The sequence below is a fragment of the Ursus americanus genome, chromosome 18 (genome assembly GCF_024610735.1).
Source record: "Ursus americanus isolate L20-20 chromosome 18, mUrsAme1.1.p, whole genome shotgun sequence".
Taxonomy (NCBI): domain Eukaryota; kingdom Metazoa; phylum Chordata; class Mammalia; order Carnivora; family Ursidae; genus Ursus; species Ursus americanus.
In genome coordinates this window covers 50,752,239-50,778,396 of record NC_142144.1, presented here as the reverse complement: position 1 = coordinate 50,778,396, position 26,158 = coordinate 50,752,239, and the positions used below count along the sequence as shown (strand labels likewise).

General features: G+C 35.5%; 1 protein-coding gene across 3 annotated transcripts in view; it reads left to right on the top strand.

The window, feature by feature from the left end:
- CCDC171 (coiled-coil domain containing 171) overlaps positions 1–26,158 on the top strand; it is a 293,932-nt gene that overhangs the window by 138,001 nt on the left and 129,773 nt on the right. For all 3 annotated transcript variants that reach the window (XM_087869628.1, XM_045780223.2, XM_045780224.2), the window contains 3 exons: positions 17,463–17,689; positions 18,195–18,377; positions 24,029–24,214. In XM_087869628.1, the coding sequence (XP_087725754.1) occupies positions 17,463–17,689; positions 18,195–18,377; positions 24,029–24,214 (596 nt within the window). The remainder of the gene's footprint in view (positions 1–17,462; positions 17,690–18,194; positions 18,378–24,028; positions 24,215–26,158) is intronic.

The following is a 26,158-nucleotide window of genomic DNA, read 5'->3' as shown; positions in this document are numbered from 1 at the left end:
ATGTTAGAATTTGGTTGGGCCTCTAATAGCTTGAGGAAAGGGCAGGTTCAGGGAAACTTATTTTTAGGAAAGGCTTTAAATTCTGTTGGCTAAAGAACACTAAGTACTTAGGGAAGAGAAAGTGATAGTTGCTTAGAGGGGGAGAATAATTGATGTATTAAAGTCCAGAAGAGTATATACTTCGACAGGTAAATAATTGAGTTATTGTTGGACTAGAACAAAAAATGACCAGTGTGTACGTTTTGCAGAGATGAGTTAACTAGCTGGGCTTATAGAATAATTCATTCAAAACATGATGACGGGTTAATATAGACCTTTTCTAGGTAATGTGTTTTCATTTTTGTGTGTATTCTAGCAGTAGAAATTTCAGATACTTTAGCAGAAAGGATGGGAAAATATTCTCAGACACTTTAAGTACACGGGAGGTTATTAACAGATAATAATGAGGGTAATAAATGTAAAGCTGTAACAGCTTACTTAGTCATGTTGAATTTATAATTTAAGTGTATGAATAACTTAAATAGATGGTAAGCATTCTCATGTAGTAGAAAGAGCATTAGCTTTGAACAAGGCAGATTTTATTTTGTATCCAGCTCTGCTCGTTATTAGTTGTGTGAAATTGGGCAAGCTGCTTAACTTTACTGGGCCTCAGACTCTTTACCTAAAAACGGAGAGAGTACTATCTTCCTGGTTTTTATGAGGGTGTAATGAGGTAACACTTGTTGAACATTTTGTACAGAACCTGGCATATAGTGGGCGCTAAAAAAGCTGTTTCCTGACCACCCATCTCATCATGAAAGCAGTATATGACATTAATGAATAGACATACACACTGATGCTTGTACACATTTTTAGACTAATTATTTTCTAGTTCTATGTATTCTTCCAACTGTTTTATCTCTCTTTCTTTCGACCCACCATTTCTTCTTCTTACCTTTCCTCCTTCCTTCCTGCTGCCCACTCATCCATCTGCTAACAGACTAACAAATGATAAAAATGTTACTCTAGGCCACATAGTGTTTTATATTTGCATTTAAAAATTATTATTATTGTGGGGCTTGAACTCACCACCCTGAGATCAAGACCTGAACTGAGATTAAGAGTTAGAGGCTTAACCGACTGAGCCATCCAGGTGCCCTGCATTTAAAAATTATTTTGAAATAACTTCGAACTTACAGAAATATTGCAAGTACACAACAGAGACCTTTTCTTTTGCTGAACAATTTGAGAGCAAGAAGCGGACATGATGCCCATTACTTTTTCATATTTTAGTGTGTATTTCAAGCAAGACATTCTTCTACATAACCAGAGGGCTGTGATCAGCGTTAGGAAGCCATTCACACCCCCTTCGACTTTCCTTAGTTTTCCCAACCAACCATGTATAGCCAAAGGATCTGGTTTAAAATTATGTGTTGCATTAAGTCTTGTTTCTTTAATCTCCCCCAACACGGAAAAGTTCCCAGTCTTTCCTTGACCATCATGATCTTGAAGATTATAGGCCAATTTTTATAGAATACCCTTCAATTTTGACTTGTTTGAGGTTTCCTCGTGATTAGATTCAGTTTGTGCATTTTTGGCAAGAAATCACAGAAATGATATGTGTTTCAATTATGGTATGCTGTCATAGTGTTAGCTTCAAAAAAAAATCATACTTTTAAAGGATTTTCTCCATTTCTATTAATCTTCTTCTAGGGAATGATTTTTAATGTTTGGGTAATATTTATCAGCTGAGCATTTCATCATTTGTTTATCCAGTTCATAAGAGGATCTTTTCATCGTAGGACAGATATCAGGAATATCAGTTCAGCTTTGATTTGTCATTGGTTCATTGTCTCTTGAATCACCTAATATTATGAGTAGTGTCTTAATTCTTTCAACCAAGTGGGTTATCAAAATGCCAAAATCTTGGGAAGGTTTATTAAGGAAATTATCTGAAGACCCTGAAATGAAAGAAGTTATTTCTTAGAACTGTCCCTTCCTTCTTCCATTTTCTTTTTGAAGAACTTGCTGAAAATTTAAATCATTTTACATGTCAGGACTACATGTTGATGGCATCAGTGTCACTTTTTTTTGTTTTTTTTAGTCCCAGGAAAACTGGTACATATATGTCAATATGAAGTAGTAGCTTTTAATATATTAAATAGTACCTGTATTGCTTCTTGTATTATCTTTGTTCTACGGTAAAAAAAAAAAAAAAAAGTCAGTAAATTATTCTTCTCAAAAATACTCTTTTTAGGTACTTACCTTTTTAGAGTAAATTGTGAATTATACACATACTATTATATAGGAGAGAAAATTTTTAAATCGTCTAGGAGAGAAAATTAAACATGTTGAATACATAGTAGAGTATGAATTAAGAACTTGGGCTCTTGCTTTGAAGTTGGGTCCCATTGCTTACTTTGTGTGTGACACTGGGAAAGGTACTTAATCCCTTTTAGCCTCAGTATCTTCATCTGTAGAATTTGGCTCAGAAAAGTTCCTAGTTTAAGGGTTGTTAGGTGTGAATGTAACCTTAGCCAAGTCTCTTGTATATGTAATTGTCCAATAAACGTTTGTTGTTTTATCTGTTTTTTTGTGTTCTCACGTGAACCAATATATTATTTTATTCCTTTCATGAGGTAGGGAGTTCAATAATCGTAGCTTGAATTTACTGCTCGGGAAGTGCTAAAGGTGGTAGCTCCTGTTACCTTCTTAAACTTTGAGGATGTATTTATAGGCAGTGGGCAGAGACCCCAGTTTCCATGTTGCTTCTGTAAATACTGGACAGGTGGCAACCTTCTTCCTTTCATTAAAGTGTTTGCTCACTTGAGATAAATTACCTCTTCCAGGTATCCAAATGGTGTGCCTGCAAGAGATCATTTACCTCAAACAGGGGAGAATGTTACTTCCACTGAAGGGCTGGGATATCAATCATTATGGGAATGGACTACAGAACTCTTTAGATAGCTGAACATTTCATATGTCTGGTCCAGACTGAATTTCTCAAGATAGAAACAAATGTGCTGATTTGCCTGGAATTATCTCTGAATAATATAGTAGATGGATGTGAATAGAATGTTCATGCATTTTGTTACACAGTCCCTCTGTAATTGAATCATAATTATCCAGAAGATAGATGACCCAAGTATACACGCCCCTGCTATTACTATTCAGAAGTTTCTTTCATTGTTAGAGTTAACTTTGTAGAGGTCATAGCAACTCTTTCAGGTGAAACTCAGAAATCTGGGTCGTATTCAGGGTAACCATGAGGTTTCATACTTAAGTTCAAAGCAGTAAGTAAAGATATTTCTGTTACTAAGTAGTTATTGGTATATCTTTTAAAATGAAGGTTTTATTGAGTCCTAAAGAATAATAAAGTGAGCATTCCTACTTTAGGTGTGGTCTGTGGACCAGCAGCATCAGCATTAATGGGGAAGGTGTTAGAAATGCATAATCTCAGACTCCACTCCAGAGCTACTCAATCAGAATCTACAATTTTCTAAGGTCCTCAGATGACTTATATGCACAATAAAGTTTGAGAAGAAGTGACTTGGAGGACTTTGTTATTTACGTAACTTCACTTATATCTGAAATTGAAACAAGTATGTATCATTTTTGGTACTTCAGCTGCAAGTGTTTATTTTGGGGACTCACATTTAATTTACTGCATTTTCTTCTGTTTTGTGAATTTCTTTTTTATTATTACCTTTGCATGTTCCCGTATTTTTTTCAAACATTTTATTATCAAAAATTTCAGGTGCATAGAAAAGTTGAAAGAATTTTACAGCGAATAGATATTTTGTTTTTTTTAAATTAAAATTTATTTGCCTATCATAATTTTTAAGAACAATTTTTGAATGAATAATTTATCTTTGGAAGTGTCCATGCCTATGTGAAATTCCAGTGTCACAACTTTCATAGGATGTATTTGTGAATAATGTTGTTAAAATAATGTACAAAATCAAAATTATTTTAAGAAATATAGGTGAGGCTTCAGGATATTTTGCAATTTCCAGGTAGTTTATGGGAAACTTCTAAGAGCCTGAAGCCTTTTCTTAGAAGGGTAGGTTGCAAATCCAGATACTATCTAACAAAGCAACATAATTATTTTTTCAGATTTTTGTAAAAGAACAAAGGAAAAAATTTCCTCTCAAATCTACAGTAAAATTATATATGCATTTAGAATACTGTTGTAGCTCCACCTTGTTCTAGAAGAAAATTATGCCAACTTACAGGTATTTGTAAAATATGACTAAATGATATCCATTAAAACTTGAATAAAAGAAAGTGGAAGCAAATTTGAACCAGGAATGATGTTGAAAAAGCCAATTATGATGCCTACATAGTTGTGTTCAAATTTGGGCCTCAGGAGTCAATTGCCAATGATGTCGTTGAAAAACCAAAAATTTAGGAGAAATAAAAATGTCCTTGGACTGGGACACCTGAGTGGCTCAGTCGGTTAAGCGTCTGTCTGCCTTTGGCTCAGGTCATGATCCCAGAGTCCCGGGATCGAGGCCTACATCAGGCTCCCTGCTCAGTGGGAGTCTACTTCTCCCTTTGCCCCTCACCCTGCTTTGGTGCTCTCTCTCACTGTCCCTCTCTCAAATAAACAAATAAAAATCTTTAAATAAAAAAAATGTCATTGGACCAAGATTAGATAGGAATTTGTCCTGTAGCTCTTAATAAAAAGGGACATCGTGATAGAATGAATAACATTCTCCGTAATCTCAGACATAGAACTCTTTGTCTCTTCTTTTTTTTTTTTTTTAAGATTTATTTATTTATTTGGGGGGGGGCAGAGGGACAGGGAGAGAGAATCTCAAGCAGACTCTGCACAGAGCTCAGAGCCCGATGAAGGACTTGATCTCAGAACCCTGAGATTGCTACCCGAGCTGTGAAACCAAGAGTCGGATGCTTAACTGTGCCACCTAGGCGCCCCTGTCTCTACTTTTTAGGTCAAATATATTGGGATATAGTTTACATACAATAAAATGTACTCATTTAGCTGTAAAACTAAATGGAATTTAAAAATGTATATGCTAGAATGTATACAAGAAAATACATAAAACATTTTCTTTACCTTTTTTGCAGTCACCACTACATACTCCTTGTCCAAGAGAACCACTAATCTTTTTTTCTTTTAATTTTTCTTTTCAAGCATTTTATAAAAACGGAGTCATACAATGCAAAGGCATCTATATTTTCTGTCTTTGTGATTGGCATGGCCATCCACCAAGTAATTAAAGTAGAAACCTGGGAATCACCATAACTTATTCTTATTCTTACTCTTATGCTCTATAGTCTACGTATTTATCAGTCTACTTTTTATCCTAATCTCATTGCTGTTGTTTTAGCTTCATTTTTTTTTGCTTGTGTTACCTTCTTAATCTATTAATGGGTGTCCATTCTTAGACATACTGTGCCATTCTATCATCTATCTGTTTATCAGTCTCATATTTAGCAAAGAAATAATTTGAGGAGGGTTATAGAAGTAACAAAGAAGGGCGCCTGAGTGGCTCAGTTGGTTAAGCGTTTGACCCTTGATTTTGGCTCAGGTCACGGTGTTAGGGTTGTGAGATGGAGCCCCGTGTTGGGCTCCATGCTGGGTGTGGAGCCTGCTTGATTTTCTCTCTCCCTCTCCCTCTGTCCCCACCTCCCTCCCTGCCTCCCTAAAAAAAAAAAAAAAAGAAGTAACAAAGAAGTACCAAGTAGCATTAGTGCATTGGAGAACATTTGTAGAGCATTGAAGAGTATGAGGAAGTAAATTTAGATTTCTTGTGATATCTCTAAGAATATGATCAATATTGATGTGTACTTCTTTGAAGTTGTTTTGTATGTATTTCAATATGATTAGGTCATCCTGTAACCATTTTTCATTGTTCTATTTTTTTTCTTGCTTATTTTAAATGGCTATCATACCGTCTCATCTCATTTGCTATTTTGAGGCTTAAATGACTTAATGCATGTAAACAGTGCTTGATCTGTTGCATATCATTGGCCTCAGTATCAGCAATAGCATTATTCTCCATTTCTTATTGTATGAATTAACTCTTTGGCAAGGTATACAAGACCCTTCTTGATCTGCTTCTCATCTGTATAGTCTCACCTCCCAGTACTGTCATTAATAAACCTGCAATGTAGCTAAACTGACTTACTTGCTTGTTCCCCAGATGTGAGATGCCCTCTATCTCCAAACATACGGAAAAAACTATTTTTGCTGCTGAGTCTTTAGAGGAACTTATTGCATGGATTATCATATTGGAAATATTGAATAACCTCACAGTTTCTATCTTTAAAAGCTACCATGTAGAAAGAAGATACAGAAGTTTTTTTTTTGTCAGTGTTACTTATATTCATCTTCAATAAAAACTGAGAGTATAGTATTGTATTACAGTTCTCTGAATGCAGTAGTGCAGATATGCAGCTTTCTTATTATTTAAGTTGACACAGAGACAGAGGCTCAAGGATATAGGTTTAACAGTTGGGTAGCATATTCCTTAAAGAGGTCTCTTAACCTTGGGCTCACAGAACCCTTCTCAAAAGTATCCACGGTTAGAATTTGGAAGCAAGGGGGGGGGGATGCATCTGTGGATTTGGATGGAAAAAATTACATCTTGTTTCACTAACCACTAACTGAACTTTGACATACCCTTCAATTATGAGTGGTGATAACAGACCACGATAATATTAGCAGTGTAGTGACTTTGTTACTGATAGAAATCACTGATGCTTTCATATTGTAATGCAGTTGTTGCAGCTATCTCCAGATATACCTTGTGCTCATGTTTGCTCATCAGTGAGCATGAGACCCATATCACATACATGATGTGTAATCACAGGGTTCCGTGTACACATGGACACTCGTGCAATTTTTCTGCACATGTATCAGGACAGCTTTGCACCTAGTAGTTGTTCTGTGTTCTTCATGTTTATGTTTTTTTCTCGTAGTCCGCAGTACAAACTTCTCTGTTATTTCTTTGAAAGTGTAACCTGCAAACACCTGGAAACACTTCAGAACTCTTTCAAAAGAGTTACTGACACTACCAATTTTCTGAAAAAGAAATAATGAAATTGATTCCATATACAGTAGTATCAAAAACAATAAGATACTTAGAAATAAATTTAACCAAGGAGGGGAAGGTCTTTAATCTGAGAATGACAAGACATTGAAGAAGGAAATCAAAGAAGACACAAATAGATGGGAAGGTATCCCGTGTTCATGGGTTTAGAAGAATTAATATCGCTGAAGCATCCATATGAGCAAAAGCCATCAATAGATTCAATGCAATCCTTATCAAGATTCTAATGGCTTTTTAAAAATAGAAGTAGAAAAAGCACTCTGAAAACTTAGAACCACAAGAGACCCCAAATAGCCAAAGAAATCTTGGGAAAAAGGAACAAAGCAGGAGGCATCACGACTTCCTGATTTCAAGCTATACTATAAAGCTATAGTAATCAAAACGTATACTAGCGGCATAAAAATAGACAAATAGACCAGTGGAACAGAATCAAGAGCCAAAAGCATAAACCGAAAACCCAAGTGTGTATGGTCAACTAATATCTGACAAGGGAGCCAAGGATAGTCAACAGACATAAGACAGTCTCTTCAATAAATGGTGCTGGGATAATTGGATATTCACATGTAGCAAAATGAAACTAGACCCTTATACCACTCATAAAAATTAACTTGAAATGGATTAAAGACTTAAATATAAGACCTAAGACTATGAAACTCCCAGAGGAAAACAAGGCTTCTTGACATAGGTCTTGGTAATGATTCTCTGGCTATGACACCTAAAGCACAAGCGACAAAATAAAAATTAACAAGTGGGACTATATCAAAGTAAAAAGCTTCCATACAGTGAAAGAAACTATCACCAAAGTGAAAAGGCAACCTACAGAATGAGAAAAATTTTTGCAAACCATATATCTGATAAGGGGTTAATATCCAAAATATATAAAGAACAAATACAATCAATAGCAAAAGAACCAAATAATCCAATTAAAAAAGTGGGCAAAGGACCTGAATAGGCATTTTTTCCAAAGAAGATATATGAAAGGCCAACAGGTACATGAAAAATGCTCAGTATCAAGTCATTAGAAAATGCAAATCAAAATCACAATGAGATATCACCTTATGCCTATTAGAATGACCATCATCAAAAAGACAGAATAACAAATGCTGGTATGGATGTGAAGAAAACTGAACTCTTGTGCACTGTTGGTGGGATTGTAAATTGATACAACCGCTGTGGAAAACAATATAGTGGATCCTCAAAAAATTAGAAATAGAACTACCATATGATCCAGCAATTTCACTTCTAGGAATATATCCAAAGGAAATGAAAACACTAACTTGAAAAGGTATCTGTCCCCCACCCACTAATTCATGGCAGCATTATTTACAGTAGCCAAGACATGTAAACAACCTAAGTGTCCACTGACAGGTGAGTGGATAAAGAAGTTGTGGTATATATACAAAAGAATATTATTCAGCCATAAAAAATGAAAAAAATCCTACCATTTGCAGCAATTTGGGTGGACCTTGAAGGCATTATACTAAAGGTTTAAATAAATCAGAGAAGGGCAAACACTATACGATCTCTCTTATGTCTGAAAACAACAACAACAACAAAACAACCCCAAACCAAAAATCAAACTCATAGAGGAAGAAATCAGACTTGTGGTTGGTTACCAGAGGTGGAAGGTAGGGTGAGGGGAAATTAGTGGAAAGTGGCTAAAGATACAAATTTCCAGTAATAAGATGAATAAGTCCCAGGGATGCAACGTATAGCGTGGTGACTACAGTTGACACTACTGTATGGTGTATAGGAAAGGTATTAAGAGAGTAAATCCTAGGGGCGCCTGGGTGGCGCAGTCATTAAGCATCTGCCTTTGGCTCAGGGCGTGATCCCAGCGTTCTGGGATCGAGCCCCACATCAGGCTTCTCCGCTAGGAGCCTGCTTCTTCCTCTCCCACTCCCTCTGCTTGTGTTCCCTCTCTCGCTGGCTGTCTCTCTCTGTCAAATAAATAAATAAAATTAAAAAAAAAAAAGAGTAAATCCTAAGAGTTCTCATTCTTAAAAGGAGAACATTTTTTTCTGTTTTCTTCTTTCTTTTCTTTTTGTTATATCTCTATGAGATGATGGATGTCATCTCATTATTTCACACTATTCACACATCACAATTATTTCACACTATATGTAAATTAAACTGTCATGTTGTATGCCTTAAACTTATACAGTGACATATATCAATATTTTTTTTTTGATAAAAAGGGGGGGAACAACACAAAGTTACTTAAGTTCCTTCTATCTTCATAGCATGCTTTTTTCATCCATTCAATAAGTATTTATTGAGCAGCTATTATATGCCAGCTGCTTTAAAAAATGAGGTCTAACTGATATATAACATATTAATTTCAGGTGTACAACATAATGATTCAGTAATTCTATATATTGCTAAATAATCACTACAGCAAGAGTAGTTAACAGTTGTCACCATACCTAGTCACAAAAACATTTTTTTCCCCTGTGATAAGAACTTTTAAGATGAACTCTCTTAGCAGCTTTCAAATGTAGAGCATCAGATTTAAGCTATGGATTCACAACCCTTTTTCTTTAAGATGAAAATGTATTGACTATATCGACCGAACCAGAGATGAATTCACTGACTTGAGGACAAAAACTTCCACCATAAGTTTTGAATTTATTTGATTTTTAAAAAAGATTTTATTTATTTATGAGAGAGAGAGAGCACGAGCAGGGGAAGGGGCAGAGGGAGAGGGATGCACGCTCCCCACTTAGCAAGGAGTCCGACGCGGGACTCAATCCCAGGACCTGGGGATCATGACCTGAGCCCAAGGCAGCCGCTAAAATGTCTGAGCCACCCAGGCACCCCTAAGTTTTGCATTTAAATGCTTTGGAGAATTCTGGTGTTTTTTGTGAGAAGCCTATCTTAGCTTGTAAAGTGAACTATAGAAGCTTTAATTACATTTGTAGCAGGGTATATTTGTGTGTCAGGATTTCCATCATTTTTAAAGATAAAAAAATCAATTGGATGTTCAATATGGCATATATGATGCCTTGAAGATCACCTCGTAGTTAGTGCTCTCAGTTTGGCTAAGCAACAACTTTCACTGGGCTGTATCTTAAAAAATTAACTTACTTATTAACTTATTGCCTTACTTTTAATACCTTAATAACCAAACTTAAAATAGGTTTATAACTGCATTTCAATAAAATTTGCTTTCTTCTAATCATTCCCCCCAAATATTATTTGTCTGAGTCGAGATAGATTTTTGGATTGTCCTGTTATTGGGCATTTATATCTTCAGTATTATTTATAAATAATACAGATAGAAACAAGGGCTATTAATTCTTAATCAGTGTTACAGGTTTCCCATCCCTATTGCTAACATGGTGCCTTTATAGATGCCAGCTACTCTGTGTACCGGTTCTCCAGACCACCCAGACATGTGTACAAACACGGATACACACAGACACACACAGTTTCACATGAGGGAATCATACCTCATTGTATGATTGTGCCTCATTGTAATTTTTCCTGTTCAGTGGACAACTAAATGTATTCCATGTCAATAAAGGAGGTATACTTTATTAATTGTATTTGGTCACATACCACCCCATTGTTTACATGTACTGTAGTTTACTCTGTGAATTCTCTGTTGGTAGATATTGGTGTCTTTTCTTAAAATTTTCCATGATTTTAAGCAATACTGTAATGAACTGTGATGTAATTAACATGTTTGTGCAAAAACAGTTTATGTTTGCACAGTTATTTCCTTGGCTAAATTCCCAAGAAATGAGTTTGCATATTTTACATTTGGAAAGAATCACCAGTGTGCCTTTCGTGAAAGTCGCCTGGTCTTCCACTCCCATGAGCAGTACTGAGTGCTGGTTTCCTCAGAATGCCTTTGGCATATTAAATTTTGACAATCTTTTTCATCTTTATTAATTTGAAAGGCAAAAGAAACTATATTATTACTTATTTGCATTTTTTATTGTTAGGTTGTGTATTTTTTCATTTGTTCTACACTTATATTCTTTTACAATTATCTCATTATGTTCATGTACGGGGGTGCGTGTTTGTTTCTTATGGAATTATAAGAACTTGTATATCACAGGTATTAACACTTTGCTCTATATCATGTAAATAATTTTTTCATGTAAATAATTTTATGGTTTGTATTTTAGTTTTGTGTATTTTAATTTTTATACAGCTAAATTATTAAATATTTACTTCATGCTTTTTCTATTGGTGATTTACTTAGAAAGGCTTGCCTTACCACAAGGTTGAATTGCTCATATATTAGTCTAGTATTTTCAATTTTTATGTTAAATTTTGGATTTATCTGGGGTTATTTTTGGTTTAAGTATTGAGGAAATGATTAAGATCTGTTTTTGTCCAGATGATCAGCTAGTTGCAATACTTTTCAATTCAGGCACCCACCTTTTCCCTACTGAATTAAGTAAGGTATGTCATTTAGCATATATTAAACTATTATTGTATGTTCTTGGATCTATTTCTTGTGTCTCTGGTCTATTCCATTATTTCCCCTATCTCTTCTAATACAAGTATCATGCTACTCTTTTCATATGTACATCTTGATATTTTAAAATATAGTAAGACAAATTCTGTCATTACTTTTGCTTATAGTATTTTGAGCTATATTCATAGTTGTTTTTTTGTTTGTTTTTTTAGTTAGAACATAGCTTTGAAGCAAACATCTTGCCATAATGATTGGCTCCCATGTTTGAAAACGATGTCCACATTCATATTTCCCAAATTATTAGCAGTTTGAAGACACAAGCATTATTTTTGGTTTAAGATTGTGATGTGTCGGTATCACTTATAAAGAGTTGCATATAAAAGGGTTAATAGTTGAAAGGTGTACCTGGAAAAGTAAGCAGGGATCAGATCATGTAGGGCCTTATAGAGAATGTTTTAAGGAGTTTGAAATTTATTCCTAGATCTTCACCCAGGCTTAAAAGCAGCAGTTGTGAAAAGATCCTATTTATGTTCTGTTTTATTTTATTTTATTTATTTTTGAGAGAGAGAGAGAGAGAGTGCAAGCATGCATGTGGGAGTGGGGGTGAGGGGTTAGGGGCAGAGGGAGAGGGAGAGAGAGAATCTTAAGCAAGCTCCACATCCAGCATGGAGCCCAACACGGGCCTTGATCTCATGACCATGACCTGAGCCAAAATCGGGTCAGATACTCAACCAACTGTGCCACCCAGGCGCCCTCGTATTTGTGTTTTAGAAGTTACTTTGTTTACGGTGGAGGATGGGTTGAAGAAGGGAAAGATTGAAGAAGAGTAGGGAGACTCTTGCAAGAATACAGATGAGATATGGTCATGATCACAGAGAACATTGAATAGATTGGAGAAATATTAAGGATGGGATGTGGGGGAGATGGTAAGGGAGATGGAGATGTCAGCGATGACAAAGTATTCCCAAATGTGTGGAGCTGAGTTGGAATTTAAGGTATTAGCATTACTCATGATTAACATTTGTTGTTATTGTATTATTACTCATTGTTATTAATATTATGCTCATGACCAACATTATGATTAAATTAAATAATTATGAATTACATACATACTAATTAAATCATTACTCATGAATCCTCATTTTCGTTAAAGGAGTGTTTCTCGATCTTTCTAAGTGTGAGGACTCCATTTTGATAAGAAGATATATTGTAGACTGCTCTCTTCCCACGTGATAGTTGTATTTTTAGTAGTAGTTGACTTTGATAATGTTTTAAAGGACTTTTAATTTTATTACCCACAACATCATGAGCATATATTATTCATGCTGTATATATTTTTAGGGCTAAGTAAAGATCAAGATGGCAGTGGTTGCTTTAGTTAAAAGTGATGAAACCCTTGAAATAATTCTTCAGCCTCCCCCACCCCTGCCCCAAGATCTGCAGCTCAGAGGTTTAGAATTACTGGTCAAGGGGCACCTGGGTGGCACAGCGGTTAAGCATCTGCCTTCGGCTCAGGGCGTGATCCCGGCATTATGGGATCGAGCCCCACATCAGGCTCCTCTGCTATGAGCCTGCTTCTTCCTCTCCCACTCCCCCTGCTTGTGTTCCCTTTCTCGCTGGCTGTCTCTATCTCTGTCAAATAAATAAATAAATAAAAATCTTAAAAAAAAAAAAAAAAAGAAAAAAGAAAAATTATATAAAAAAAAAGAATTACTGGTCAAAACAATTCTTTATGAATTTGTTTAACCTTAAATGTACGGTAATGCCTTTGCTATTGGAAAAAGTCCAGTAAAGTCCTCTTCTTTCTCAAAAGACACATGCTGTTAAATAGAGGGAAAGTGATTAACAAATGTATTTTACATAAACAAGAATTTGTTAAATGTAGCAAACATTTAAACTGTTTAGACAAGTGTAGACATGAGAAATTTCAGTGACCTTATTTTTGTCTTGTATTTCTGTATCATTATACAAATAATTCTACAACTATGTTACTAGAGGTTTTTTTTGTTTTTTTTTTGTTTATTCATTTATTTAGTGTTGAATTAATTGTACTCTATACTCTATAATGTGAAATATGTCACAAAAACACTTCTCACTCATCAAAGCATAAATTATTTAGTGCTGTTTCTGTAATTCCTTGAGAGTCAGCAGTCAGGAACTTAGAATGTATGCCTCTTTCCCACTTTTTAAAAATTCAGAAGAATGCCTTGTAGAATTATGTTGTCACTCAATTTTGCCTTTCAGAGTGGTTAGTGCCTACACAAATTCATTTCTATGATATAGTAACAAACTGCTATTCATTAAAATTTAATTGTAGTTGATTTTTGCTTTTAAAGGCTCTTTGTGAAAATTTTTACTTTGATATACCTGAAGACTTCCTAAAATGATGAGCTTTTATCTTGCTTATTTAAAAAGAGTAACTTTTGGGGCTCCTGGTGGCTCAGTCAGGTCATGATTCTAGGGTACTGGGATCGGGCCCCAGATTGGGTTCCCTGCTCAGCGGGGAACCTGCTTCTCCCTCTGCCTGCAGCTCCCCCTGCTTGTGCTCGCTCTCTCTCTGTCAAATAAACAAATAAAAAGAATCTTTAAAAAAATATAAAGAATAACTTTTGACATACTGTTAAAATTAATATTAATTTTTCTTGGTGTTATTTTTTATCTTATTTCAATTCAATTAATTAACGTATCATTAGTTTCAGATGTAGAGATCAGTTATTCGTCAGTTGCATATAACACCCAGTGCTCATTACATCACATGTCCTCGTTAATGCCCAGCACCCAGTTTCTCCATCTCTCCGCCCACCTCTCCTCCAGCAATCCTCAATTTGTTTCCTATGATTAAGAGTCTCTTATGGTTTGTTTCTCTCTCTGAATTCATCTTGTTTTATTTTCCCCTCCCTTCCCCTATGATCCTCTGTTTTAGTTTCTTAAATTCCACATATGGGTGAAACCATATGATAATTGTTTTTCTCTGATTGAAATATCGCTTAGCATAATACCCTCCAGTTCTATGCACATCATTGCAAATGGTAAGATTTCATGCTTTTTGATGGCTGAATAATATTCCATTATGTATATATACCACATCTTCTTTATCCATTCATATGTTGAAGGACATTTGGGCTCTTTCCATAGTTTGGCTATTGTGGACATTGCTGCTATAAACATTGGGGTGCATGTGCCCCTTCAGATCACGTTTGCATACTTTTGGTAAATACCTAGTAGTGCAATTGCAGGGTCTTAGAGTAGCTCTGTTTTTAACTTTTTGATGAACCTCCATACTGTTTTCCAGAGTGACTGTACTAGGTTACATTCCCACCAACAGTGTAAGAGGGTTTCCCTTTCTCTGCATCCTTGCCAACATTTGTTGTTTCCTGACTTGTTAATTTTAGCCCTTCTGACTGGTGTGAGGTGGTATTGTGGTTTTGATTTGTATTTCCCTGATCCTGAGTGATGTTGAGCATTTTTTTATGTGTCTGTTGGCCAGTTGTATATCTTCTTTGGAGAAATGTCTGTTTGTGTTTTCTGCCCATTTCTGGGTTGTTTTTTGGGTGATGAATTTGATAAGTTCTTTACAGATCTTGGATACTAGCCCTTTATCTCATATGTCATTTGCAAATATCTTCTCCCATTCTGTAGATTGCCTTTTGGTTTTGTTGACTATCTCCTTTGCTGTGCAGCAGTTTTTTATCTTGATGAGGTCCCAATAGTTCAGTTTTGCTTTTGTTTCCCTTGCCTCTGGAGACGTGTCTAGCAAGAAGTTGCTGTGGCTGATGTCAACGAGGTTGCTGCCTGTGTGCTCTTCTAGGGTTTTGATGGATTTCCATCTTACCTTTAGGTCTTTCATCCATTTTGAGTCTATTTTTGTGTATGGTATAAGAAAAGGTCCAGTTTCACTCTTCTGCATGTGGCTGTCCAATTTTCCCAACACCATTTGTTGAAGAGACTGTCTTTTTTCCATTGGATATTCTTTCCTGCTTTGTTGAAGATAGTTGACCATAGAGTTGAACCCATTTCTGGGTTCTCTATTCTGTTCCATTGATCTGTGTGTCTTTCTTGTTATTATTGAATGTATCCTTATATTCAGCATGTTGCAGCTGCTATGAAAGTAAAATGAAGTATAATTAATCCATTAAACACATACAAAATATCCATATATGCTAGGCTGGCACAGTGCAAATATAGGGTTTACTGAGATAACAAAAGTTAAGGAGTTGCAAGCCAGTTGAGAAACAGGGAATACATATATTAGGCACTAGAATGATGTATTATATTGAATGTTATAGGTAAAATAACTTCTACTGTTTATTTTTCAACAATGACCTATTAAACACTAGTTTATATCTTTTAAATCAGTGTTCTGTATTATAGGCTAATTGATATGTGAAGCTACTGAACTCTTTTTTATTCATGACTTATTTAAAGAATTGATTGTTGACAATGGAACTGTGTATTTTAGTTATACTTCATATGCCTTCTATTAATGGGATTCTTAGAGAGTATGGTTATGAGAGGCATATAGAATTTAATTTGTATCACCTTATATTGTTAGAAGTCAATGCATCAATAACTGATAGAAATAAATTCTACATGGAGGGTACTATGCTTTTATCCAATTTATAATTTTTATTTTATGTATGACTTCTAGGCAATTGTGGTTTCCAAAATCTGATTGCTACTTAAATTTTTTAAAAAAGATTTATTTATTTATTTGAGAGAGAGAGCGAGAGAGAGAGAGAGAGAGCATGCTAGCAGAGGGAGAGGGCAGAGGAAGAGGGAGAAAGAGAATCTCCAGCAGACTCCCTGCTGAGCGCTGAGCCCAATGCAGGGCTCAATCTCATGACCTTGAGATCATGACCTGACCCAAAATCAAGAGTCTGATCTTAACTGACTGAGCCACCCAGTGCCCCATGGCAGCTGCATAAATATAAAAATGTATCTTTCCTTTTATCCACTGAGGAATAAAGAAATAAAAGAAGCCTCACGTTTTTGAACACAGGGCCTCTGTGAGATTGTTCTGACTTAAAAAACCACTGATTGATCGCCTTCTCAGCCAATGTTGTTCTTTAGTGTTGAACCGTATGCATTCCTAGAATTATAAAACATTTTTCTATTGGATAAAACTGGCCAAATATCCTTTTTGTGTTTATGATGGAAAGACAAAATTTAAATTAATTCCAACAGCAGAGGCTCTTGAAATGTAGAATGGTATACTACTGAATTTAAATAATCTCTCCATGCTTGTCATTTTACACGGATAGTATCTTAAAACAAGTAATGACAGATTAAGACCTGCCTAGCAGAGGGAAAACTAAATTACACGACTTTTATTAAGGCATAAATAAACCTATTAACCATTATCTGGCATACCAATTAGTAGAAAGTGCACTGACAATTTTATTTATCAACATTAAACACAATTATTAATTACAGACCTGATGAATCTAGCAGCAAGCAGGCCATGTTGGATATGCTGGGACCTTAAGTCCATTATGTGAGAGGGATGATTACCAAAATCCTGTGGGGAAATAAGTAATTGGTCGTTGTAAAATTTTAATTGCCTTGGAATAAAGCAAATTATATTTTCTTGTCTGAGAATATAAATAGTATGACATTAAGGTAACAAGCTTCAGTAGTTGTAAATAGAAAATGAATTTATGTTAGGTTTTAAAACAAAGAAAAGAGTGATGATGAATTTTTAGTGTCATAGTGTTCAGTGTAAATGATATAATGTAAATACATGCAGATTTTCTTTAGATATGTTGTTTAGTAGGTGAGCTATTTTCTGCTTTCCTTTTTTTCATAGTGAAAATTAATGTGGGAGGGGACTTTTTGAATGAATTACTACAGGCGAATGGGAGTTATATAATCATGAAAATATTTTAATTGTGTTGGGATTGGCAGAGTTGTGAAATGAACAAGAGACAGTTCACATGTTTTCTGCCTCTTTTTTTCTTTTTTTTTCCCCGAAGACCCAAATTCCAGAATTTGTGGACATTTACTCATAGGTGCAGCCAAGAACTCTTTTGCAAAACTCATGGATAAAGTTAGTCTGGCAATGGAGAGTATACCTTTGCATAGTAGCAGGAGTATTACATACATAGAAAAGGATTCTCTGGTTCAGAGGTTGGCTCGTGGACTTCATAAAGTAAATACGCTGGCCCTGAAGTATGGTCTACGGGGCCATGTGCCCATTTTGGTATGTATGCAATTTCATTAAATAGTGACTTTACGATTGTAAATTTAACTCTGAGTCACATTTATTTGTAGTTTAAATTAGTTGTGCGTAAATGTATTTAGATTTCCTTTAGATTTCATGTAATCTTTTAATGCAATACATAATAGCACTTCCAAGTAAGTGTCTAAAATATTGAAACACAAAAATTCTGGTGTGAGTTGTGAATTTACTGTTTTCTCTAAGTAGACTGCAACAGAATGCTATGAGACATAAACAAGTGTCCATTCCCTTTTCTAGCCATCTAGATTATTTATTTTCTTTGGCTGTTTATATTTCGTGTCAACCAAATTATTGGTCACAGAAAAATAAAAAAATAAAAAAAGAAAGCTTTCCCCTCTAAGGGTCCGTTACAGCTAGGATTGTGCTCTGTATAATCCAAGATACATTTAAATTGGTAAAATGGCCGTTGCTATTGATTTATTAGTAAGCCTGAACTGCTTGTGAAATTGCTCTTGATTAACAACAGAAAAGCACGGCATCGTTGCAGAAGCAGATATTTGGGTTCACACAAAGACTGCACGCAGCCGAGGTGGAGCGCCGCTCACTGCGCCTGGAGGTCACGGAGTTCAAACGAAGCGTGAATGAAATGAAAAAGGAGCTTGACAAAGCCCAGGGTCTCCAAATGCAATTAAATGAATTTAAGCAGTCTGTAAGTATGTGTGATTTATATTCCTGTGGCTCTAGGGAGCTCTCCTCCGATAGATATTTACACACAAACATACATACACATATACGCATACACATGTATGCACACATATGTGATGTGTATATATATTTGTTTTAACTTTTTGTTGTTTTTTTCGAATAAGTCAAAGGCCCATTCATAGGATTTCTTTTTCTTCAGAAAACTTCCGTTCTAAAATTCCCCAACACTGCTGCATTATATATGTCAAAGTTGCTGAGAGACTAGACCTTCAGGGTTCTCGCCACACGAAGGAGTGACGATTGTGTCACGTGATAGAGGTGTTCGCTAATGCAATGGTGGTAATCAGATTGTGATCTGTAGGTGTATCAAATCAACAGGCTGTACACCTTAAACTTAAATGATGTTCTATCTCAATTGTATCTCAAAAAACCCAGGAGTTATACCAGATGCTTAAAGGAATACTGATTCTCTGTCCGCAGAACTCATAGCCCTGTTAAAATGTATACTCTGGCTGAAAGTGTAGAAAAAAGGGGAAGTTATAGTTAGGATGGATAAACTGCTTTAGCAAACGAACCCCCAAATGTATACTAAAAAATGATAAAATACTTCTTGCAATTGAAGAGCATGATGTTTAGAATGGGAGGTGGGATGTCCTCTCTTTTCCTTTTATATTGAATGTTTTGAGTAAGCTAAATTATTTCATTTGAAATCAAATTGCTTTTTCAAAGAAATGTTCAATCTAACTTCCATCGAATTCATGTATTATTTAAGAAAACAGAAGATAGCTGAGAAAGGAAAGTCTAGATACCAAGTAACATTAAATCAAGATGAGAATGTGTAAATATATGACGCACAATAAAATGGAGATATTCACGTATTCTCTTTGTACCCGGGTTAGTTAGTAGCACTGCCTTTCTCAATATGGATATAGGAATATAGAGTTACTCTGAAACTTCAGAATTGTATCCAACCGATGACAACTAATAGAAATATAAATACAAAATTTGTTTCCTAAATCTAGCAACAAACTACTTTTAGTACTTCCTTCTTTGGGAAACCTAAGTTTTACAAGTTCAACTTCAGTTTAAATGGCTAATTTGGAATTTGCAGTCTTAACATTTGTGGAAAGAGAGTGGCAGATAGCAGTTTAGTTACTAATCCTATGATAATGTAAATTGCTAATGTTAATTATTATTTCAAGTAGCTATGCCTTGAAAGGCCCAAAAGTTCTTATAAATTAGTCAGGTCAAGTAATCGTAAATTACCCTTCTGATTGGAGATAAGTAATAGTTTTCTTATCAGTGAGTGTCTAAAGACACCAGTTTTTTTCTCACTTTCTTAGTTTTTTGTTCAGAGAAGGTGAAATTATAGGGCTGCCTCAACATTTTTTTTATTATAAAAGTAATACATGATAACAGTAAATAAAAATACAAAAAAGTGTAAAGAAGAAAGTTCAAATCACTCTAATCTTACCATCCATAACCAATTACTATTGAATTGTGGATGAATTTTGTTTCCTACATTTTTTGTGTGTGTACATGTGCAGATGCATGCTTTTTGTTTTGCATTTAAAAAAATTATTATTAACATATAATGTATTATTTGTTTCAGGGATATAGGTCTGTGATTCATTAGTCTTACATGACACACAGTGCTCACCACAAACACATACCCTCCACAGTGTCCATCACTCAGCCACCCCACTCCCCCTCCTCCTCCCTTCCAACAACCCTCAATTTGTTTCCTGAGGTTAAGAGTCTCATGGTTTGTCTCCCTCTCTGGTTTCGTCTTGTTTCACTTTTTCCTCTTTTTCTCTATGATCTTCTCTGCCTTATTTCTTAAATTCAGCATATCAGTGAGATCATATGATAATTGTCTTTCTGTGATTGGCTTATTTCACTTAGCATAATACCCTCTAGTTCCATCCACATTGTTGCAAATGGCAAGATTTCATTTTTTGATGGCTGCATAATATTCCATTGTAAATATACCACATCTTCTTTATCCATTCAAGATGTGTGCTCTCTGCAGTTGTAGTTTAGAATGATTTTGCATGTACGATTTACAAAAATATATGTACAAATATTAATATTTACTTATTGTACTATAAGCATTTTCTTATGTCACTTATTATTAATTCCATTTTAGATAAATGAATACCATTCTATCAAATGGCTATATCAAAGTTTATTTGACTATTCTCCTGTTAATAGATGTTTCATTTTTTTCCAGTCTTCTTTTGCCATTATACTTAAATCATAAAGAGCTGTTTATACTTTTAAAAGCCAGTTCCTTTGAAGTGTGTCTCTGCCTCCTTTTGATTTGCTTTTAATTGCGTATGCTAACTAAATCTGGGATGTTGCTGTGGTCTGCCAAAATGGAAAGCAAGAGCTGTTGATACAATTTGAGATTTAGAATATAGCCAACTTCTTCCTTTAAGATTTAGATAATAGTGACTTCCCTGAAAATTGGAAGATTACATATGTTGCTTTCTGGAATATGTATGAGGAATTCTAGGTATTCCTACAATAGGATTTCCTAGTCCATAGCTAAGTATTAGGAAAACAAGTTAACATCTTATCTTTAATTAGTTTGGAAGTAGTCAGGACTCAGTTTCTAGAATCCAGAGAGAAGGTTAGAATTTGAAGAAAGGTGAGAGTTTGCTGGAAGGTGACAGAATCGTCTTGTAAGAACTTTGGTTGAATAACTGGCTTGCAGCAAACCTAAGAATATGTTCTAGGAAATGTTTAGTGTGAATTACTTTCACTAAAGTGTAGAAATAAAAATAGGATTAATTGAAGTAATAATTGAAGGGATGAGATATGTACTTTCTATATTTTGATATATAATTGTAAGGTGTAATGTTATAAAGTGATGATTTCTAACATTTAATGACCATATTGACCATGTATCAGGCACTGACCCTAAGCACTTCAAGGAGTTAATTCATTTAGTCCTCTCATATCAGTAATTATTCAAAATTATTATTATCTTTATTTTACAAATGAGGAACATGGGACACAGAGCAGCTTAGTAACTTGCCCAGACTCACAAAGTTAGTAAGTAGAATTGACAAGATTTGGACCTAAGTATTCTGGTTTCAAAACTCATGCTTTTAACTACTTCACTCCAGTGGTTAATGTCTATATCTAGCTGTGTTAATAAAGGATTGTTTCATTAAAAACAGAACAGACAAAAAGATGATGCTATTTGCCTCTAAAAAATGGAGAGTGTGCTTGCAATCATCATCTTTCACTGATTTCAGGCAAAGCGCATAGGAGGAAAATAAAATAGCTTCTTGATAGCTGGTCTAAAATTGTAACATAAAGGGAAACATCCTGCCTGCGAAAAGCTATTCCGTATTATTACTGCTTCTGAGCACCATGTTCATCTCCTGACAGTTGTTCTTTCACAGCCAACTCCCACAATTTTTTTTTCTTTATTGGTCCTTACAGCTGCTTTTACACACCGTCTCTTTCTTACTCTCCTTTGTGGCACTTGTTTGATTCGGTTTGCTCTCTGAAGAGTGAACAGAATTGAGCCAGCCTCTGGGAGGGATAGATAGACAAGAGACAGGCTAAAATTAGCTGAGTTTTAAGGTGAAGGAGAAGTTTTGGAGGAGTGGAAAGAAGTCCTGGGAAACGATGGGGATCTTGATTTATAGAGGTCAAGTGACAGATGGTCTGATGGCGAGGAGTGATACTTGAAAACAACATAACAAATAAAAGGTAGAAGAAGTACAAAAATATCTGTTCATAAGACCGAGAAGAGTGCCGTGGCATCAGGGAGTAGGGCATGTTAAGAGGTTGAAATGAACGGGAGTGCCCAGAGAAGGCCGTTAAAGTTGATGTTCTGGAAGTGGAGCTGTTAGCTGTAACGGGACAATGCGGAGAGTAAGGCAGCCGTTAGGGGGGAGTACAAGATGCGTGTTCCTCCAAATCTAAACTCTGTAGAAGTATCAGTGGTACATCGGATACACGGATCCTAGACGACTCTCAGGAAATGAGGTAACTTTCCTGTGTGCTTGGGATCATTCCTGTTACCTGGTGTCAACTTAGGTAAATTATTCCCCGTCTGTTTCTATGCTAGAATGTTGCTGCTGTTTATGCCATACGTTAAAATTTAATCAGTGTGGAGGAATGCGTTATACATACCTCTGAAAAGGCAAATCATAGTAAAAGAGAGTTGCTTCTGGGAGGCAGCAGGCAGGGTACCTGGTGCCAAAGTAAAACTGAGTTGAAACTATATTATGATATGGACAGACCCATGTAATAAATTTACCCTCAAACTTAGTTCTCGTGAAAAATTTTCTCTGTGCACGAGATGCATTCTTGCTGTTGTTGGCCCATGAGGAAGCTACAACGAAGCACATTTGTCTCGTGTGGCAGAAAACTCAGAGATAAAGTCCACATTCAACTGCACTAGTTTATATATTCCAGATGCCTGGAATCAATAGGATTTTTATTCTACTCTTCCCCTCCCCCTGCTCTAAATTTAAAAAAATTTTAAATCAATTTGCTTTATATATGTGGTTAATTATATTCATCTCAAAATCTTTTCAACAATGGGAAAGTCATCAGTCTTAAATAGACATATATATTTATATATACAGCATGGTTAAGTGACCTGTGTGCTTCCTTTTAGTATTCCATATATGTGTTTCTCAGGTTACTTCCCTTTTGTGAAACGTTCCCATTCTTTGTACTTCAAGATCAAGATGTCTCTTGTTGTTTGCTGTAATTAATTTTCATTTGCTCAATTGTTTTGAACAGGAGGTAATACATGTGTGTCCTGCCCTGGATTCCCCACCCCTTAAGGGATGGCCCCTGGCTAGAACTCCATTCTCTAAAGCTCCATTCTCTAAAGCAGTCATGATACTGTAAAAACTCTGCTGTATACTCTGGAGCACAGTTTTATTTGTAGCTGTCTTGTAGTTATGTATGAATATTCTTTCATCCAACAAATATCTGCTGAGCGCGGCTGAGTCCCAGGCAGTCTTCTGTGTGTTGGGTGAACAAGCGGAATGAGGTCTCTGCCCAGTGGAGCTCCCGTCCTTAAATATGTGGTTGGTGGCAGGGTGCAGACAGGCAGTAATTAGTGAATAATTATATGAAGTGAATTTAGATAATGATAATGACTATAAAGAAAATAAAGGAATATGGTATGGTAGTGTGAGTAATCGTAGGAGTTGGGAAGGGATGGTCTGGTAAGGACGCTCGAAGGAGGGGACGGTTGACCAGGGAGACTTGAATAGTAATGTACGTGGAACGCAGATTTCAGGTGATCACTTAGAAGCATCAGAACTCATTAAAAGGCTTTAATTCCCACGATCGTATTCTTTACAAAAAGTGCTCATGTGTGAAAATGTAAACTGAGCATTATGGATTTATGTGAACTTGAAATAAGTTTCCGAAGAGTCTTACTTGACTAAAAATGATCACTTTGGGAATATAGCTGTTCTGCTTTAAAAACCAGAGTGATGTTTTTTTTTTTATCTTGATTTATGAGGTTAAGAAAAACAAGTCGTACTTTTGTCCTGTATCAGACATTTAGAAATGTGTGTGTTATACTCTCTGTTGGCAAATATAGTTCTGCAGATGAAATGCTATAACAACGCAGCTAGCTTATAACGGAATTTTTAAATCTTTTTTCAGAAACTGATCACCCACGAGAAGTTTGAAAGTGCCTGTGAAGAGCTGAATAACGCGTTACTCCGGGAACAGCAGGCACAGATGCTGCTGAACGAGCAGGCTCAGCAACTGCAGGAGCTGAATTACAGACTGGAACTGCATTCCAGTGAGGAAGCTGACAAAAACCAAACTCTAGGAGAAGCTGTTAAGGTAGGAAAATACCTCTTGCAATGGCGGTTTGTTTCCTCTAGGTGCGGATCTTCGAGGGAATCAGTTCTATCTCCTGGATAGGGAATAGAACCCAAGGTCTGAAATTTTATCCTGTAAAAGTTTGTAAGGGTGGAATGAACTTGCTCCTGGGACCTCAATGCCAAGCGTGCATTCTCCTGTATCGAACATGTAAGAGTAGGTTTTACTTGACAGTTGAAAACAAAGTAGGGGTATTTCCAGTAACAATTATTATTTCAAATTTTTTTGCATTTACCGTCCTTGTTTCTTCTTCTCTTTAGTTCTTTTCTTTTACTTGTTTTATGCCCCCTGGACATTGAAACTCTATGTATCTTTTGGATTTTGAAAAGTTTTGGGTCTGGGTCTGTCTGATTCTTATTATAAGTACATGTCTGGGGAGGAGGAAGTTTGGTTAGGAAGAGTTGTTCTCCCTGTCATAGATTTGTGGCAAAGCTACTTAGAAGGGAAAAGAGAAGTTACAATAAAATAGTTGCCGTTTAGGAAATTTCGTTAATGGATTTAGGACTATGGCATCGTTGGGAAATGTTGGCTATAAAGTATAATAGAATTATACTGTATGTCTTCTTTGAAAAAACGTGTTTTCATGTCTTCTGTCCACTTTTTAATTGGATTATTCATTTTTTTGGGTGTTGAGTTTTAGAAGTTCTTTATCTATTTTGAATATTAACTCTTTAGTAGATATGTCATTTGCAAATATCTTCTTCTGTAAGTTGTCTTGTAGTTTTGTTGATTGTTTCCTTTGCTGTGTAGAAACGTTTTATGCTGAAGTCCCAATAGTTCATTTTTGCTTTTGTTTCCCTTGCCTCAGGAGACGTATCTAGAAAGAAGTTGCTACAGCTGATGTTAAAGAGGTTACTGCCTGTATCCTCTTCTAGGATTTTTTATGGTTTCAAGTCTCACTTTAGTTCTTGAATCCATTTTGAATTTATTTTTGTGTTTGATGTATTCCCATTTTTTTTTAAGGATTTATTTATTTGACAAAGAGAGAGCGAAAGTGAGCACACAAGAAGGGGAGCGGCAGGCAGAGGGAAAGGAGCTGAGCAGGGAGCCTAATGTGGGACGCGATCCCAGGACCCTGGGATCATGACCTGAGCCGAAGTCAGACGCTCAGACGCTTAACCGACTGAGCCACCCAGGTGCCCCCCCACCTTGTTTTTTGATGAAACTGAGAGAGTTCACTTGACTTGCTTGGGGTCTTCTGGCCTATAGATATAGAAACTGGGATTTAGTGTTTTAGAAAAAATTAGAATTTAGTGAAATTTAAAAGGAGGAAATACAGATGAATTTAAAGAAGGAAATATAGATGACCTTAAAGAAAAAAAAAGACCGCCTAGGAATCCTAGGATACTATTAATATTTTGGAGTATATTTTTCCTAATCTGTGCATTAAGTCAAACCATTTGAAGTTGCTGTTTTCGTAAGTCAAAAACAGACAAATGCCAGCAATTCTATAGGTTCAACCTAATATATATAGTTTTTCTTACATAAATGAGAACATACTGTTTCATAACATATTACTTAATATATATTAGTAATAGTTGTAGATATCCTTATTAACTGATATGATTCTGTGATATCAATGTTTTTTCTCCTTTTTTTACACAAGTAATAAATATTCATTGTGTAAAAATAAGACAATATAGATGAAGAAAAATAAAAGTTAAAAGAATCCCAAATCATATTATCAGATATATCTACAGTCAAAATTTTGTTGTATATTATTTCAGACTTCACGTTTTGTAAATAATAGAAATATAACCAAATATAGGTTAATAAAAATATAATAATACTGTTATATATAATTTTTAATTTACTTTCTAAAAACATCATGTCAGTTTCTTTCTATGCTAATAAATACAGAAGTGTCATCATCTTTAATGGCTGATGGAATTCTTTTGAATATGC